This window comes from Mirounga leonina, unplaced genomic scaffold (genome assembly GCF_011800145.1).
Source record: "Mirounga leonina isolate KUSES-001 unplaced genomic scaffold, KU_Mleo_1.0 Mir_94, whole genome shotgun sequence".
Classification (NCBI taxonomy): domain Eukaryota; kingdom Metazoa; phylum Chordata; class Mammalia; order Carnivora; family Phocidae; genus Mirounga; species Mirounga leonina.
In genome coordinates this window covers 37,978,364-37,995,081 of record NW_023270855.1, presented here as the reverse complement: position 1 = coordinate 37,995,081, position 16,718 = coordinate 37,978,364, and the positions used below count along the sequence as shown (strand labels likewise).

The 16,718-nt window shown below is 56.0% G+C and overlaps 1 protein-coding gene across 2 annotated transcripts in view; it reads left to right on the top strand.

Annotated features, from left to right (window-relative positions):
• Nucleotides 1-8,610, top strand: part of PRKCD (protein kinase C delta) — a 28,173-nt gene extending 19,563 nt beyond the window's left edge. The window contains exons 8-19 of one of the 2 annotated variants that reach the window (XM_034996954.1): nucleotides 432-517; nucleotides 769-898; nucleotides 1,609-1,700; nucleotides 2,138-2,225; nucleotides 2,446-2,543; nucleotides 2,703-2,876; nucleotides 3,081-3,172; nucleotides 3,729-3,791; nucleotides 4,820-4,958; nucleotides 5,115-5,303; nucleotides 5,908-6,036; nucleotides 8,111-8,610. In XM_034996954.1, coding sequence (XP_034852845.1) covers nucleotides 432-517; nucleotides 769-898; nucleotides 1,609-1,700; nucleotides 2,138-2,225; nucleotides 2,446-2,543; nucleotides 2,703-2,876; nucleotides 3,081-3,172; nucleotides 3,729-3,791; nucleotides 4,820-4,958; nucleotides 5,115-5,303; nucleotides 5,908-6,036; nucleotides 8,111-8,269 — 1,439 coding nt within the window. In that variant the 3' untranslated portion in view covers nucleotides 8,270-8,610. Of the gene's footprint in view, nucleotides 1-431; nucleotides 518-768; nucleotides 899-1,608; nucleotides 1,710-2,137; nucleotides 2,226-2,445; nucleotides 2,544-2,702; nucleotides 2,877-3,080; nucleotides 3,173-3,728; nucleotides 3,792-4,819; nucleotides 4,959-5,114; nucleotides 5,304-5,907; nucleotides 6,037-8,110 lie in introns of both variants that reach the window. The other variant, XM_034996953.1, reaches the window with a different exon arrangement.
• Nucleotides 8,611-16,718: the final 8,108 nt, after the last annotated feature.

Sequence of the window (16,718 nt, the reverse complement as noted above, 5' to 3'; positions counted from 1 at the left end):
TTTGGATTGGGTGTGTGTGTGTTGGGTGTGTGTGTGTTGGGTGTGTGTGTGTGTGTGTGTGCAGGAGCATGAGAGAGAGCTTGGGACCCGTTTGCTGTCCTGCCTGTGGTCCTCTTGCGGCGACACTCCATGCCCCTCACTGCTGCCCCCCAGCTGCCCGCTAGGCCCCCTCGAGACTTCCCTAATCTCTGAGATCCTCCGGATTGGCCTGTCCTCCCTGCCACTACTCTTCCCAGGCCCGTCCTGCCAGGGCAGGCAGGAGGAGAGAAAAAGCAAGCTGTGGGCCCCAGGCCTGTGTGGGGTGAGGGGGTGGGCGGTCAGGGAGAACAGTGGCTTTGTAGAGGAGGGCTGGACTGGCCCAGTGGCGCCAGCTCACAGCCCTGCCCCTCCTGCTGCCTTCCCATCCCCCTCCTGGCCTGTGCCTCCTCAAGAATGCAACGCGGCCATCCACAAGAAATGCATCGACAAGATCATCGGCCGGTGCACGGGCACTGCAGCCAACAGCCGGGACACCATAGTGAGGCCGGGCCCCGGGGGGGGGCCGGGGGGGGCTTGGCCACCTGGGAGGGATTCTCCCCGGCCTTTCACCGTGGAGCTCACCCTTCTCCCCATTTTTCCTGGTCCGTCCTGAGACTTCTGGATTGCCCAGTCCCCAGTGGAGCCCTTTTGGGTATCTTGCCATGCATGGGGTTGGGGGAGAGCTAGGGGTTGAGGAAGGAGCTGACGCTGGCCTGTGACCCTCAACCTGTGACTGCCCCGCTCCCCCAGTTCCAGAAAGAACGTTTCAACATTGACATGCCGCACCGATTCAAGGTTTACAACTACATGAGCCCCACCTTCTGTGACCACTGTGGCAGCCTGCTCTGGGGGCTGGTGAAGCAGGGATTAAAATGTGAAGGTGCGTGCTCCCCAGCTCTGGGGGCTCGGACAGGGCAGGAGGGCCCTCCCCGCTGGCGCCGACCCACCCAGACCTCGTAAACTCCAACTAACTAATGTAGCCGTGGCTCCGTGGCTGGAGGAGGGGGGCTCGGTGGCCCCTCTCCACTGGCCCCACCACGTCTGCCTCTCCCGGTTACCTGCTGTGTGACCAGGCGGCCCCACCCCTCCGAGCTCAGTGTCCTCATGAGTAAGGTAGGGTCAGAGTCGAGTGGGGCCCAGAGAGCCGTGAGGGGCAAGCAGACAGGTGTTCAGCCGAGACCTGACGCACACTAGCAGGTGCTCAGCAAACGTGCCTCACAGACCCCCGCCCCCTCCCCAGGCTTTAGCGAGGCAGAAACAGGAGACCCCCTAGAGGGAAAGTGACTTGTCTAGGTTGTCCTAGACATTCTTTAAAGGGTTTAGAATCAGACCTCATAGCTTCTGCTTTTGCTTTTTCTTCTTTAAATAATGAAAAATTTGAAGTGCTCATGGTGCTTCAGATGCATTTTTTTCTAAAGACGGGAAACCCAGCAGACCCCACCAAAGGTCTGCTTCCTCCTACTTTCTCCTCCCCTCCTCCCTGCCCTTGGCTGAGCCTGGGGGAAGGGGGACAGTTCTTCCCGAGCCTGCTGGTGGCCTGCCTGGTCCTGCCTGAGCAGGGGCCCTGATGGCCCTGTCTACTTCCCCCAGACTGCGGCATGAATGTACACCATAAGTGCCAGAAGAAGGTAGCCAACCTCTGTGGCATTAACCAGAAGCTCCTGGCTGAGGCATTGAATCAAGTGAGCCAGGTGGGCAGGCACTGTGGGAATCCTGGTGTGGGGGGTGGGTGGGTGGGGGTGTTTATAGAGGTGTGGGTGGGGCTTGAGGAATGCCATAAAACTTCAAGGTAAAATTCTAGAATCAATTACAAGCGAAGGCAACACAAATAACAATCTATTGAGTAAGTGGTTGGGAGGCTGGGGCTCAGTGTACAAAACTTTTGTTTGTAATCAGTGCCTTCCAGACCATCAAGGTGTCCCTATGCCACAGGAAGTGTGCGTGTGTGTGTGTGTGCATGCACGCGCACGTGCACTACCTGGAGGTCCTGGGCTTTGCCCCTGCTGGCCCCCATTGGTTTTGAGAGTAGAGTTAGGGATGGTGGGGGTCCTCCCTCTGGGCTGGGAGTTCTGATGATGGTATGACTCTCTGGCTCCCCAACCTCTATCCCGTCCTCCAGAGACCCGCCCGGAAATCAGAAACAGAGACTGTTGGAATCTACCAGAATTTTGAGAGGAAGCCAGGAGTCTCTGGAGATATTGTCCCAGGTGAAGCTGGGCCCATTTCCCCCAGGAAAGCCCCCACTCCCCACGAGGACCCGAGATGGGGGCCTGACCTCCCTCCGTGGCCAAGACCTGAGAGGAGGCACCACCTCTGGAGAGGGAACCCCTTCTTCTCTGAGGCCCCTCACCCCACCCCACCCCTTGGCCCCAAGGGAGGGGACTCGGCAGATAGAGACCGGAGTCTAAAGCACCATCTCTTGGGCAGACAGCGGGACCTACGGCAAGATCTGGGAGGGCAGCACCAGGTGCAACATTGAGAACTTCACCTTCCACAAGGTCCTGGGCAAAGGCAGCTTTGGAAAGGTAAGGGGCCGTTGGGCCTTGGGGCAGCTCAGGGGACCTGGGCCCAGCAAGGGCACCTGTATCCCCACCCTACCTGGCTTCTTCCTGATGGGGTGGGGTTGTGGTACCCTGGCCCTTTGGCCTGGCTTTCTCCTGCTCAGCATCCTGCCTGCCCATCAGGTGCTGCTCGCAGAGTTGAAGAGCAAAAAGGAGTTCTTTGCTATCAAGGCCCTCAAGAAGGATGTGGTGCTGATCGATGATGATGTGGAGTGCACCATGGTGGAGAAGCGGGTGCTGGCACTCGCCTGGGAGAATCCCTTTCTCACCCACCTCTTCTGCACGTTCCAGACCAAGGTGCCCGGCTCTCCCACTGTTATTGCCTCTGGAGCCACAGCCCCTCCCTCAGCCCCCCGGGGCAGGGCCACGTCCCCCCTGCCCCCGGGTCCTCCAGGGCAAAGAGGTGTCCCCTACTTCCTGTTGGGGCTTGCCCTCGGTGGCTCTCAGTAGAGAGCCTTCTGCCCTTTGCTGTGCCCCTATTCACCCCTCTTCCGACCGCAGGACCACCTGTTCTTTGTGATGGAGTTCCTCAATGGGGGGGACCTGATGTACCACATCCAGGACAAAGGCCGCTTCGAGCTCTACCGTGCCATGTATGTGAGGGCCCTGTTGCGGGGGGGGAGCGCACTGCTGGTCTACCGTTTGTTCCTTCTTCCCTCTCCCCGGAGAAGTCAGCCTGGGCTAGAGCTGGGGATGGGGAGACTTGGGGTAGCTGGGACTGTCCCCAGCATATGGGAAGCCATGGATGGTGAGTGAGTGGCTAGTGTCACAACACAGACGTGCCAGGGTCCTGTCCCCTCCCTGAGCCTGGGCCTGGGCAGCCTTGCAGATGGTGATGCTGTACAACACAGGACCCTGGTGTGTGGCCCCCAGACGGGCATGTACCCCCCAACTGTGTGTGTGTGCACATATGTTTATCTGTATAAAGGTGTACGCTCTTAGGACAGAGCATTGTCTCATTTGGAGCTTTTCCTTCATCATTTTCTTTTTAGCCTTGTTTGCCAGCCTGTTCCTGCCTGATACAGGCCCAGGTTGTCCATGGAGTTATTTGCAGCATTTCCTGACCCTGGGGGCGGGGATGGGGGCCCAGGGAGAAGCAGGAACTGGTCATAGAAATCCCAGAACACTTTGTCTCTCTCTGTCCTCCAGGTTTTATGCAGCCGAGATAGTCTGTGGACTACAGTTTCTGCACAGCAAAGGGATCATTTACAGGTGCGGGGGTGGGGGGGCGTGTATTGGGGGGGTTTTAGGAGGGAAAGCTCCAACCCCATCATATCCCCCAAAATGCTCTGCGTGAGGCCCAGTCCAGCCATGGCCCCATCTCCACTCGGAGTCAGGCTTTAGTTGGGTATTTGCCTAAGCCTCCTACTCCATTGCTCGGATTCCTGTGGCCCCTCTGCTGAGGCTGGCCCAGCACCAGGGACTGGGAGCTCGTTGCCCATACTTGGCGCCATTGGTGGGAGCGCGGAACTGCCTGGGACGCCGTCTCCCTTCCTGGGAGCGATTAATCTTGCTCCCAAGCCCCATCTGAGCTGTCAGTAGGGCCGGCTTCCATCAGTTCTCGCTCAATAAATGACAGTCCCATCCTGCAGTGAATGAGTAGGGACCCGATCAATAAGGCTGATGCTGAGCTCTGGGCACTGGTGTGGGACAAAGCCAAGATGCCTTGTCAAGGGGAAATGGAACCCATGGGACAGTGTGGATCAAATGTTGGCGCTTGGGTTTGAGAAGGTGCTGGGGGGAGCCTCACACCGTAGTGTGCTTGCCCGTGCCTAGGACCGCTCTGGGGTGGGCCTGGTTACCGAGGTTAGTGAAGATGGACTTCTGCTGTTTGCCCTTTTCTAGTACTCCATGTGCATCAATTATCTACTGAAACCACAAACTGTATAAAACAGACCTGGTCCCTGCCCTTGTGGAGTCAGGCAAACCCGAGCCCAGGGCCATGTCCGCGGCTGACCGCTAACTAGGTGACCCTGAGCGAGTGACGCCACCTCTCTGATCTTCAGTGTGGGCTTTAGGAAGTCAGGTGGTGTGTATTCGGCACGTGGCACACCAGCAGGTGTTTTGCAGGAAACACCTGTTTTTAGCACCTCTTTCTCCTTTGGCTTCCTTTTCTCTTCCTCATTCCCTTGTTCCCTGGGGGAGGTCCTAGGCTTACAGGGTTGGAAATGGAGACATGGGGGCTGGGAGGAGAGGAGGGGAATTGGCCCCCGGTGACTCCCTCTCCTGCCCCCTCTCAGGGACCTCAAGTTGGACAACGTGATGCTGGACCAGGATGGCCACATCAAGATTGCCGACTTTGGGATGTGCAAGGAGAACATATTCGGGGACAAACAGGCTAGCACCTTCTGTGGCACTCCTGACTACATCGCCCCTGAGGTGAGTGGGCATCCTCCCGGCCACCAGCCCGCTCAGATACCTTGTCCCAAGAGGGTGGGAGACAGTCCCGAGCCACAGGTGGGAGGATGAGGAAGCCTGGCCAGGCCTCCTGCTCGGGGGCTCCTCTCAGCTCCGGCCCCCCTTCTCCTGCCCCAGATCCTGCAGGGCCTGAAGTACTCATTCTCCGTGGACTGGTGGTCCTTTGGAGTCCTTCTCTACGAGATGCTCATTGGTCAGTCCCCCTTCCATGGTGACGATGAGGACGAACTCTTTGAGTCCATCCGTGTGGACACACCGCATTATCCCCGCTGGATCACCAAGGAGTCCAAGGACATCCTGGAGAAGGTGGGAGACTCTGGGCCAGGCTGGCTGGGTCAGGGCCCAGCAGACATGCGGGTCATAGGTAGGCCAGGAGCCCCTCGTCTCTGGAATGGCAGCCTCACTGATGCTCTGGTCCTAACACACTGGGGGTATTGCTCGCTCTCCACGTTCCCAAGAGCTCCTGAGTCCACCATGCCGAATCAGCCTGGTACAATGATTATGAGCTTAGGGTCAGGAGACAGACCTGAAGCTAAACTCTGAGTCTGTCTCCTTATCTGCCAAATGGAGGCTGTGGGAGAACCTGCCTTACAGAGTTTTGGGGAAGGGAACATAAACGTGTGGTACTCGGGTCTGTGCTAGGCAGATCGTGAACACCCGGTAAACACCACTGCTTTTGCTCACAGGCCCACGGCAGAAAGTCCCGGCAGGCCTCCTGCATGGCCTGTTATGTCTGGGGGACCCAGGAGGGTAGCAGGCCAGAGAGGACCCTCTCAGGTCCAGAGGCCCTGGGCTGGGCTACAGGGCTGGGCTAGGCCCGCCTGGACACCCCTGGGCCTGCTTGGGGTTCGCTGAGGCTCTGGATTTCCCGACGTCCTTGGGGCTAACCAGGGCCCCTGCTGGGTTGCAGCTGCTTGAAAGGGATACAACCAAGAGGCTGGGAGTGAATGGGAACATCAAAATCCACCCCTTCTTCAAGACCATCAACTGGACTCTGCTGGAGAAACGGGCCGTGGAGCCGCCCTTCAAGCCCAAAGTGGTAGGTGATCCCACTCCTGTGGGGGCCACCCACTTGCTGTTGCCCTCCACTGCCTTCCAGGCCCTGCCTCTCCTCTTGCTTCATTTGCATGTTTTCCTCCTCTCCATTCTTCCAGCAAGCCTGCTTCCCTGGCAGCCCCGGCACCTTCTGTCTCTGCCTCTACCTTTGTGTTCTCTCCGCACAACCCCCCTCAGTCAGTCAGTCAGTCAGTCAGTCAACAAACAGTGGGAACTGTAGATCCAGCCACCCATCAGTAGACCGTCTGCAGGGGACTATGCTTCGGGAATCAGAGTTAAGGCCTCTCCCTCCCTCCATCCACCCAATCCATCTTCCAGTACATCTTGGAAATGCTGAGTGTTGGGTGCAAAGCACAGAGCAGGAGGCCCAGAGCCAGAGGAGCTCCAGCTCCTCAGAGAGATAAGAAGCTTGCGCACTGATGATTGTTTATGATATAAGACAACAATGCAAGAACTGTCACAAGACCACACATGATCAGTTGTCACCGGGGGAGTCTGTCAGCAGGAGCCCAGATGCAAAGAACGGAGCGGGGCTGAGAAGAAGCGGGATCTGGGCGGGGCGGGGAGGGCAGCTGGGGGGCGTTCCAGATGGAGGAGGGATGTTCCCACAGAGGCCCGGAATCTACAGAGGAGCCAGCAGGAGAGCAGAGGCAGGTTGGGGCCAGAATTCTCAGATAAGGAGTTGGACTCCATGGCCCTTCTCTGACCGCAGCTCTTCCCTCTGGCTTTCTCTCTGTCAGGACCCCCCGGCAGCTTGTGTAATGTGCCCCGAATTGTCCCTTGAGGCCGGAGAGCTTCCCCAGCTCCAGGGAGCTGAAATTCGGGGGCCTCCTGGGCTGGGCACCTTATTACTGGGCCAGGCTGGCTGGAGGAAAATCACACAGTCTGCTCGCAGTTTCTTGCTTTTGATAGAAAGAGGGGTAGATTTCTTTCTCTGCACCAAGAAGCACAGGGCAGGTGTGTGGGTCCATGGGAAATGGTCGGGGGCCTAGGGTGAGCTGTCCGAGGGGACCTCCACACCAGGAGTGCACACGCCGGGAAATGGGCCCAAAGCTGCCAGTTTTCAAAAGAAGCCAGAAATCTGGATTTTTACGTCAAATTGCCCAATTTTAAAGTAACTGGCTCCAATCTCATTAAAACCCAGTGCCAGTCAAAATGATTGTACCTGCCTGCTTAGTTTGGCCTAAAGGCCACCGGCCTGAGATCTCTTCTATTCCCATTTCATTGTATCCTCAGAAGCAGAGAGTTGGCAAACTTTTCCTGGAACAGTCTGATGGTACATATTTTAGGCTTTGCAGGCCAGACGGTCTCAATAAAGCAGCCATAGAAAATATGTCAATGAATGGGTATAGTTTTGTATGAATAAAACTTCACTTATGGACACTGGAATTTGGGTTTCATCTCATGTTTACATGTCATAAAATATTAATCTCCTTTTTGATTTTTTTCCCTAAGCACTAAAAGTGTGAAATCTGTTCTTACAGCTCTTGGGGCCTATAAAAACAGGTGGTGGGTGGGGTTTGCTCATGGGCTGTAGTTTGCTGGAGTCCCGTTCAGGATGATGCCACCTCTCCTTATCCAGGCCCAGGGCTCTTTGTTGGCTTCCTTCATCCCCTTGGGGGGATGATCCACTGTCCAGCTGGGCTCCTCTTAGGCTGTTAGGAGAGACTCCTTTTCTGTACTCGCCCTCTCTCTTTTTTTTTTTTTAATTCAAGTTAGTTAACATATAGTGTATTATTAGTTTTAGGGTAGAGTTTAGTGATTCATCAGTTGCGTATAACACCCAGTGCTCCTCACATCGCGAGCCCTCCTTCATGCCCATCACCCCGTTACTCCATGCCCCCCACCAGCCTCCCCTCCAGCAACCTTCAGTTTGTTCCCTAGAGTTAAGAGTCTCTTATGGTTTGTCTCTCTTTCTGTTCTTAATAAGGCCAGCTCTGGCCTGGCCCAGCACCACAGGGATTTTGAGGTGTGTGGGAGGCAGTCTCGGGAACTTGGGGACCTTTGGAGGGCCGCCCCTTGGGTCCCGCTCATGTGCCACTTCCCTCTGCCCGCAGAAGTCCCCTGGAGACTACAGCAACTTCGACCAAGAGTTCCTGAACGAGAAGGCACGTCTCTCCTACACTGACAAGAACCTCATCGACTCCATGGACCAAACAGCATTCGCTGGCTTCTCCTTTGTGAACCCCAAATTTGAGAGATTCCTGGAAAAGTGAGGATTCCAGACATGCCCCCCAGCCCAGCCCAGCCGGGGAGCCTGGGTCAGCCAGCATGGCCTGCCCACACAGCCTGGACAGAGCAGGCTGGGCGGCGTCCCCCTTCATCGGCACCTGCCCGCCTCCCACAGTTAGCAACAGTGTGATTGTCTGGTTCCTGCTGCAGCCGCTGCCTGGCCCCCAAGAGGGGCCTCAGCTCCTGTCTGACTGGGCCCTTATGGTACTTCTGTGAACTGTGTGTGAATTTGCTTTTCCTCTGCCGTCAGAGGGAAATTGTAAATCCTGTGTTTCATTACTTGAATGTAGTTATCTATTGAAAAAATATATTATATATATATACACACACACACATATATATAATAGGCTGTATATATTGCTCAGTAGAGAAGAAACGTATGGGGGACTGGTGATGTGTTGATTTTTTTTTTTTTTTAAAGATTTTATTTATTTATTTGAGACAGAGAGAATGAGAGACAGAGAGCATGAGAGGGAGGAGGGTCAGAGGGAGAAGCAGGCTCCCTGCCGAGCAGGGAGCCCGATGCGGGACTCGATCCCGGGACTCCAGGATCATGACCTGAGCCGAAGGCAGTTGCTTAACCGACTGAGCCACCCAGGCGCCCTATTTATTTATTTTTGAAGATTTTATTTATTTATTTGACAGAGAATGAGAGAGAGAGCACATGAGAGGGGGGAGGGTCAGAGGGAGAAGCAGACTCCCTGCCGAGCAGGGAGCCCAATGTGTGACTCGATCCCCAGACTCCAGGATCATGACCTGAGCCGAAGGCAGTCGCTTAACCAACTGAGCCACCCAGGCGCCCCGATGTGTTGATTTTTTAAAATATATATATATACACACATATACACAAACACACATATATATATCAGAACAAAAAAACAAAAAAGGATCACAAACTGTTTGGACCGCCAGGTTCTTTTATCTGTGTGTCTAAATAAACACCGAATGGTACTGACCTGGCTGTCGGGACACGGCTGTCCCAGGAAGCTGCTCCCACCTCTGGCAGCCCTGTCCTGGAAGCCGAGTGAGCTCTTAGCGACAGACACAGACCCCTGGGTTTTCATGCAAATGTGTTTGTATTTATGGGTTTCCTGTGGCTCTGGGGCCCTGGGCCTGAGGAAGAAGGCTTTTCTGGGTGGCTGAAGGGATCCCTGAGTGTGTCTGTGGGGCGATGGATGGGAGGAGGTGGGCCCAGATGCAGACAGTGTGTCAGGAGAGTGCGGGCAGAGAGGCGTGAGCAGAGGCTCGGAGGCTGGCCCAGACTGGGGAAGAGGACAGGGAAGAGGAAGGAAATAGAGCTCAGGCCTCAGGCCCATCTGGATTCAAATCCCAGAGTAGCCAAAAGACGTGGGCATGTCAGTCGTCTTAAGCCTCAGCTTCCTCATCTGTAAAATGGGGACAAGGCAAGGTGATGCTAGATGGAACTCCACTTCTCATTGTATGTATCCCTGTCCCTGCCACAGAAGAGCCTGTGTTAGAGTTCTAGAATCTACTTCTCAAGAGTCCTTGCTACCTGGGGAAGGGGAGGGGAGCAGGGAGGGAGAAGAGGATGAGAAAATGCTGAGTGGCTGTGTCGAGGCTGAGGGCCATGCTCCAGTGTGCCCGCGGTGCAGTGAGGACAGGGGCTCCAGGAGTCAGAGGTGGCGGCCCTGACCCCTGAGCCTGGGCAGCTGTCCCTTCCCACCACCTCAGGGTCTCCTACTCTCTGGCTCCCCCTCCCTCTGTTCCCCTGCTCTCCAGGGTCCAGCCCCTCTGGGCCAGCCCCTGGCCCCCCAGCCCTAGAGGTGGGCCAAGTGCCCCGGCACCTGATTGGCTGGCCCTGACAGCCAGCAGCAGACTTCCAGCAAGTTCATTTTTCTGGGCTGAGGTACAAGTTTCCAAGGCTGGAGAGAGGTGGGACGAGGTGGGGCTGGTGCTGGCCAGGGGAGGGGGCTGTGGGGATGGGCGGGGCAAACTCCCTAGACAGGCTAAAGTCCCCCTCCCCTCTCCATCCACCAGCCATCCTCTTCAGGAAACACTCTGGTTGAATCCCTGCTCTGCTCTACGGCAGGGAAGAAAAGCCCGGAAGTGAGGCTTGGTCCCTTGGGCTCACAGTCAGGTGGGGGAGCCAGCAGGGCATGGGATGTGCTGGGGCACCCCTGTCCCCGACACGGGCGCCAAGAGCTCCCCTGGGGCTGTCCAGAGTGGGTTTAGAACAAAATACGGTTGGTTGGTGTTTGAATTCCAAGGCTCTCCCCATTGTCCGTCAGCTCCAAGGCAGAGCCTTGCACCGAGAACCCCAGCTTCCTCCTGTGTGGAGAGGGGTAAGTGGAGGGTGGCAGGGAGAACATGGTGCCCAGAGTCAGGAGCCTGGAGTTTGAGTTTCCACTCTGCCATCCACAAGTTTTTTTTTTTTTTTTTTTAAAGATTTTATTTATTTATTTGAGACAGAGAGAATGAGAGACAGCATGAGAGGGAGGAGGGCCAGAGGGAGAAGCAGACTCCCTGCTGAGCAGGGAGCCCAATGCGGGACTCGATCCCGGGACTCCAGGATCATGACCTGAGCCGAAGGCAGTTGCTTAACCAACTGAGCCACCCAGGCGCCCCATCCACAAGTTTTTTCACTGGGACTCAATCCCCTCATCTATAAAATGAGACAATCCTGCTGCTTGGAGGAGCTCCTGGTTCTGGGGATCCCCTTAAGGATGGATGCTGGTCCCCCATGGTGCCAGGCAAAGCCCAAGAAAGGGCAGGGGCTGGGCCTGTGAGGCCCACCTCAAGCAGCCGGGGGACGGCGACAGGGAAGCAGCCGCCGGGATGCTGCCCAGCTGCCTGGGAGGCTGGAGGCTGAGTGCCTCCGGGCCTGTTCTCAGAGCTGGGGAGGTGCCAGGCCTGACCCAACGGCCTCAGGAAATGCCTCTCGTGGCTGGGCCCCGAGCCACATTTTCCCTGGAATCTGGGGGTCCTCTAGAAGCAGGCAGGCTCCTCCCCCCCACCTACCAAGCAGGTGTGCAAACAGCAGAGCCTTCGGCCCCCACGGCCAGGTCCAGGTGGAGCACTGTGCCCACTGCACACCAGGCCCCGCCGTCAGAGCTGGGCAGGGTAACACGGATGCAAGAGGGCTGGGGGGCAGGAGCATGGGCTCTGCTGTCAGATGGTTCTGGGTTCAAATCCCTAGTGTCCCTAGTTGGTGACCTCAGTGAGTGACAACCTCCCAGAGCTTCAGCTTCCTTTTCTGTCAAATGGGGATAACCGTGCCGCTGTGTGTGGGAGAGGATGAGGTTTGTAAGTGTACCCCATGGACACACAAATATGCTCCGTAATCAGCAGCCACTGTGACTCCATCCCCTCAACAGGATGAAACATGCTCAGGACGGAAGGCCTGCCAGCCGGGCTTCTCACCGGACTACGGGGGTGGGGGGACCACTTGGCAGTTTGGATGAAAACCTACGAGGCACCTGTCCCCTGTCCCAGCCATTCCCCCTTCTTAGGCAGAGCTGTGCAGAGGACCCTCACCCACAGGCCCCAGGAGGCTGGCCCAGGATGCCCGCCATTGCATAGATGAATTGGGAAGTAAGCAGAAAGCCCAGCAGTAGGGGAGCTGACTGGATACCAGCAAGGCCGAGGGACCAAAACGAGCAAGTTAGAGAGAAAGGTTCAGAATGATTCCACCCTGTAGTTCCATGTGCCAGCTTAGGAAGGCACGCAGAGGTCCGGAAGCAAAGGGCGGGACTACAGAGAGGGGTGAATGAGTGAATGAGTGAATGAATGACCACGCAAGTCCCTGTAAGGCAGTGGATCCCAATCCGGTGTACTTCGCGTGCCGATGAGACATGGCCACCATGCCAAGTTCCAAGCAGCAGGTCTCAGTGCTGGCGGCACGTTGGAACCCCCATGCCTGGGCTGCCTCTGGTCTAATAAAACGGTGATCTCCGGAGGAGGACAGGGCATCAGTATTTTCAGAGCTCGCCGGAGGGTCCAAGCTGCATCGGGATCGAGAGCCAGGAACCTGCATTTTGCCCGGTCATCCAAGTGAAGTCAGGAAACGCTGCGCTGGACAGGCCACACCCTGGAAGGCAAAGTCACCAACCAGCCTGTACCTCCCAGACCCCGGGTCCCAGAGGTTCCGGGAGAGAAGGCCCCGGACTGGCTGGGCTACAGCGCCCTCTGGTGGTCATCCGGCTGGCGGGCGCCGCTGCTGGCTCAGGCCTGGGAGGACCCGCTCTGCACCACATACTGTGTTGTGTTCTTAACCCACCTCTGGGGAAAAGTTAGTCCCTGGGGAAAAGTTCCAGCAAGCAGGTGTTGGAGGACCATTTTGCAGAGGCTCAGGGATGCGAAAGTTATACATCTAGATATCTACCCTGACCTTTAACAGGGTCCCGGGGCTAGTCCATATCTCCAATCCAGTCTCTGGCATTCATCCCAACATTTCGGTCACATTTCCTCAATTTATTCCTTATTAAGGTGTGCACAGCTGATATGAGCTGGGAGGTTTATCGCAGGTTTTAATAGCAGGAAATAAGGAGGTGTGTCGCATTTGCCAAGGCGGGAGGGGCTAGTGGGCTCCAGGACTTCCCTCTGATGCTCTTGGTCAGCAGGCTGGGGGTTTGCCCCTCTGCAACCCACCATGCACCTGCCTCCTCCTTGGCCCCTCCAAGCTGGCTGGGACCTGGCTCCCTCCTGCACCCCGACGGTACCCAGCAGGTGACCTCAGGCTGCCCTGTGTGAGGCTAGAGGCTGGAAATCCCAGTTTTGTTTCCTCTGAGTCCTGACTACCCTCCCAGGCACCTCCTTACCTCCTTGATGCTGGCGAAGGGGAGAGGCACGCAACTGAAAAACGGAACCCGGTAGCAAAGAAGGGGCAAAGGAAGACCCCCCAAAGGTGGGAGCCAGGCCTGAGTCAGTACGGCCCAGGTGAGGCCAGACCTGTGAGGTTTGGGGCGCTGGGCTACTCCCTGGATCTCTCAGATGATCGAATCCAACCCTCGCTAGCTGTAGCCTCAATGATTTGAGCCTTTGGAACTTTAATACCAGTCCCCAAATCAGGCACTTTCAGCGGCCTTAGAAGAACCCCCCAGTTTCTTCTCTTTCCCTGCCGAGAAATACATATTCCGAAAGCCCTGCCGTTAGCCGCCCAGCCCACCTTAAGCAGTATGCAAAGCTCAAAGCCCTCCGGGGAAGGTATTTTCCTTACTCATCCTCTGAGAGGGGCAGGTTAGCTTTCTGTTGATTGCACCTGTGATGGTGGAGCAAGCACTGGGGGGGGGGGGCGGTTTGGGCTCTGTTCCCAAATTCATGCATTCCCTCATAGAACAGGTGCCTACTCTGTGCCAGGAGCTCAACAGGCATCATCTGTAGCTGTCACTCAACAGGGCTGATCTAGCACCCACTGCGTGTGTCTCAAGAGCTCATGAAGGTGACGCTCTGGGTCCAGCACTGCGCTTGACACTTTCCCTGCATCATCAAAGGCAATGAATCCTCACAACAGCCCCAGGAGGAAATGACAGTCCGTTGTGAGGATTCACATCCACAGACTGAGGCTCTAAGAGGTTAAGGACAACTTGCCCAACGGCTCCGGGCTGAGGCTCTGCTGTGATGTTTTCCACAGACACAAGCATTCTCCCAGGCTGGCTCAGGACCTATCAGGGAGAGCGCTCTGGTCCCTCGTCCCAGTCCTCAGCGGCCCCAGGAAGAGGGAAGGTGAGCCCAGTGACGGGCAGAGATAGTGGAGGGCAGCTAGGATGGGGCACAGGCAGGCTGCCTTGGAGCTGGAAGGACCCTCAGGGATCATGGATCGTCAGTGGGGGTCTCTATGGATTCACAATAGAACACGGAGGTAGAGAAGAAAAGGGGCTGGGCCAGGTCACACGGGGAGGCAGAGGCTGGGACAAAGGCAGACCCTCGGAACAGCCAGCTGTGTCCCCAAACCTCCCCCTCCTGTAGGACAGCAGCGTGGCTCCTCCTTTCTGCCCACTTCAGGCTCACCCTAAGCCTGGCACACAGCGGGCGGTCAGTAAACGCTGATGAATGAGCATGGCGCGTCCACTGAGCCCTCGCTAGACCCCCAGCACCATCCTGCGCCTCCCTCTCTGCTCCCTTGGCCCTGCTCTGGTGTGGGGAGGGGCCCAGGGTGACGAGTAGGCACAAGCAGGGAAGCCTGCCAGTCCCGCCTTGTGGACTTAGCAGCGGCGGGTGACCAAAGTCCAGGGACCTCAGAAGACAATGTCCACCAGCTGGTGAGTGGCAGAGGCCCAAAGCCTCAGCTGAGGGCTGGGACCCTGTTCAAGAGCAAGGCAGCTGCGGCTGGCCAGAGTCCAGTACAAACCTGCCATCAATAATACTGGCCAGTCCTCTCCAAGCAGCTTCCTGGGTTTTAAATCATGAATTCAGAAACAATTAAGTGAATTAGGCGCACTTTGCGTCAATAACAAGTTAAAAATAACACACTTCACAAAAGGCTTGCATTGAATCGAAAACGGATTTTGTTAAGCTTAAATGTTCTCGAATGCTCTGTTTGGAAACAAGGTATGTTTCCAAAAAAAAAAAAAAAAAAGATTGTCTTTACACCCTGGCTTAGGTTTGTCGATAGCTGGATATCCAATGCCCCTGTTTTGATCAGGCGAGCAGGTGACCGTGCTGATGACCAACTCATAGGATACAGGTGTGGGGCCCCAGCTGGGTCTACACCTGCCTGCCCATCCCCAGCTGTTCCTCGGCCTCTCGGAGCCTCAGCGTTTCACCTGTAGCTTGTGCGTAACCTGCCCTCCACGGCTGTGAAGCTGCTGCGTGGAAAACTCTTCGTGCAGCTTGGCACGCGGTGACTACTCAGGAAATCTAAGCCCATTGTTCTTACTCTGAGCTCGTGAACATTTTACTCCTTACGTGTTTGTCTCCTAACAATGCTCTGAGTACAAGGCATGGTTGGGCCCTGGCTAATAGTGTCCAGGAATCGTGTAGAAAGGGAGGGGACAGAGTCTCCCTGGGTTGGGAGCGAAGAGCTGCGGCCCACGAGTGAGGAGTGGGCTCCAGACCCGGCAGCAGGGTCCTCGCTCCGCTCCTGCCCTCGCTGTGGGCTCTGGGCCAGGAGCCAGCTCGACAGCAGGAAAATGAGTGTCTAAGAATGGTATGAATGGCGAGTGGGTCTCGTGTAGATTTAAATTATGAAAAAGAAAATTTGAATGTCAAATGCCACCATTCTTGGCTCAAGTTAAAGCCAAATGATATGAAAGGCAGTAATTATCACTGTCGTGAAATTCTGTGGGATGTTAAGGCTGCCGCAGAAAGAACAGCCAGCGCCCAGAGACTTCGCTGCCCTCTCTTATTGGGTCTTACAGCCCACACTAAAGTCTCCCCTCAGCCCTCATGCCCCTCCCCAGCTTGTTCCAGAGGCAGAGCTGGAGACCCTGCCGGAGGTCCCCAAATGCATGTGCTGTGGGTGGCATCCGGGCTGCGGACAGGCTGGTTGCACTGATGTTTCTAGAATATCTACTAAGGTCAGATCCTGTGCTGGGGGCTTGCCTGTACATTTGTGGTCCTGATCGGAGATGAAGGCTGGACTCGATTCATTCTGTGAGCATTCAGTAACTGCTGACTGCATCTCGGGGCCTCTGCAGGGAGCAAGGAACAGGCCTCATGGTCTCTTGGAGGAGGCAGGTGCGGAAGGAGACAATGACCGGGGCTTGGGGTGGGGCGCCCACTGGGCTGTGGGTACACAGAGGACATGCTGGCTCTTCCTGGGAGAGCAGCAGGGACCGGGAAAGGCCTTCTGGAGGAAGAGAGAGACATCTAATCTGGAGACCTATAGAACAAGTAGGTCCCCGCAACACCTACAGTCTGCTTATTGCTGAAATGCAAAGAAGCTGTGGGTCCTTGTTAGCGAGGCTGGGGATGTACATTGGCCCGCTCCCCCTGGAAGGCAATTTGGCACTCTTTGGGAGTACCGAAGACCCAGAGTTTTTGTGCTGGTGAAAGTTGTGGTGGTGACATCGAGAGTCACGGGTGCAAGAATGTGCATTGGCTCGTAGTCTATGGAATACTGAGTTGGACGTAGCCCGAATGTCATCGACAGGAGATGAGATCAGGAGCTGCAGGTGAATTCGGGCAGCAGAATACTGGCTCATCCACTTTCTCTGTGGGAGAAAGCCACGTGCGTCAATGCTGATAAAATCTCAAACCCCTGTTGCAGGCAAAGCACAATGGGGAAGGACGAGTGTGCAGGGTGATGAAATCATGCAGCCCGAGCTCAGGCTGCACTTCTGTGTGAGGTACAAGTCCACAGAGCAGTGGTGGGAATGTTGGACCAGGACCCTGGCCACCACTGGAGGGTAAGGAAGGGCTGGAGGGTACCCGAAGGGCTGTAATGTTTTGCCTCTTAAAGCAAATGTTTTATGTATGTAAGGAAAACCTTTAGAGGTTCATAGAACTCAGTGGACGGTCTGTGGATGCTATTTT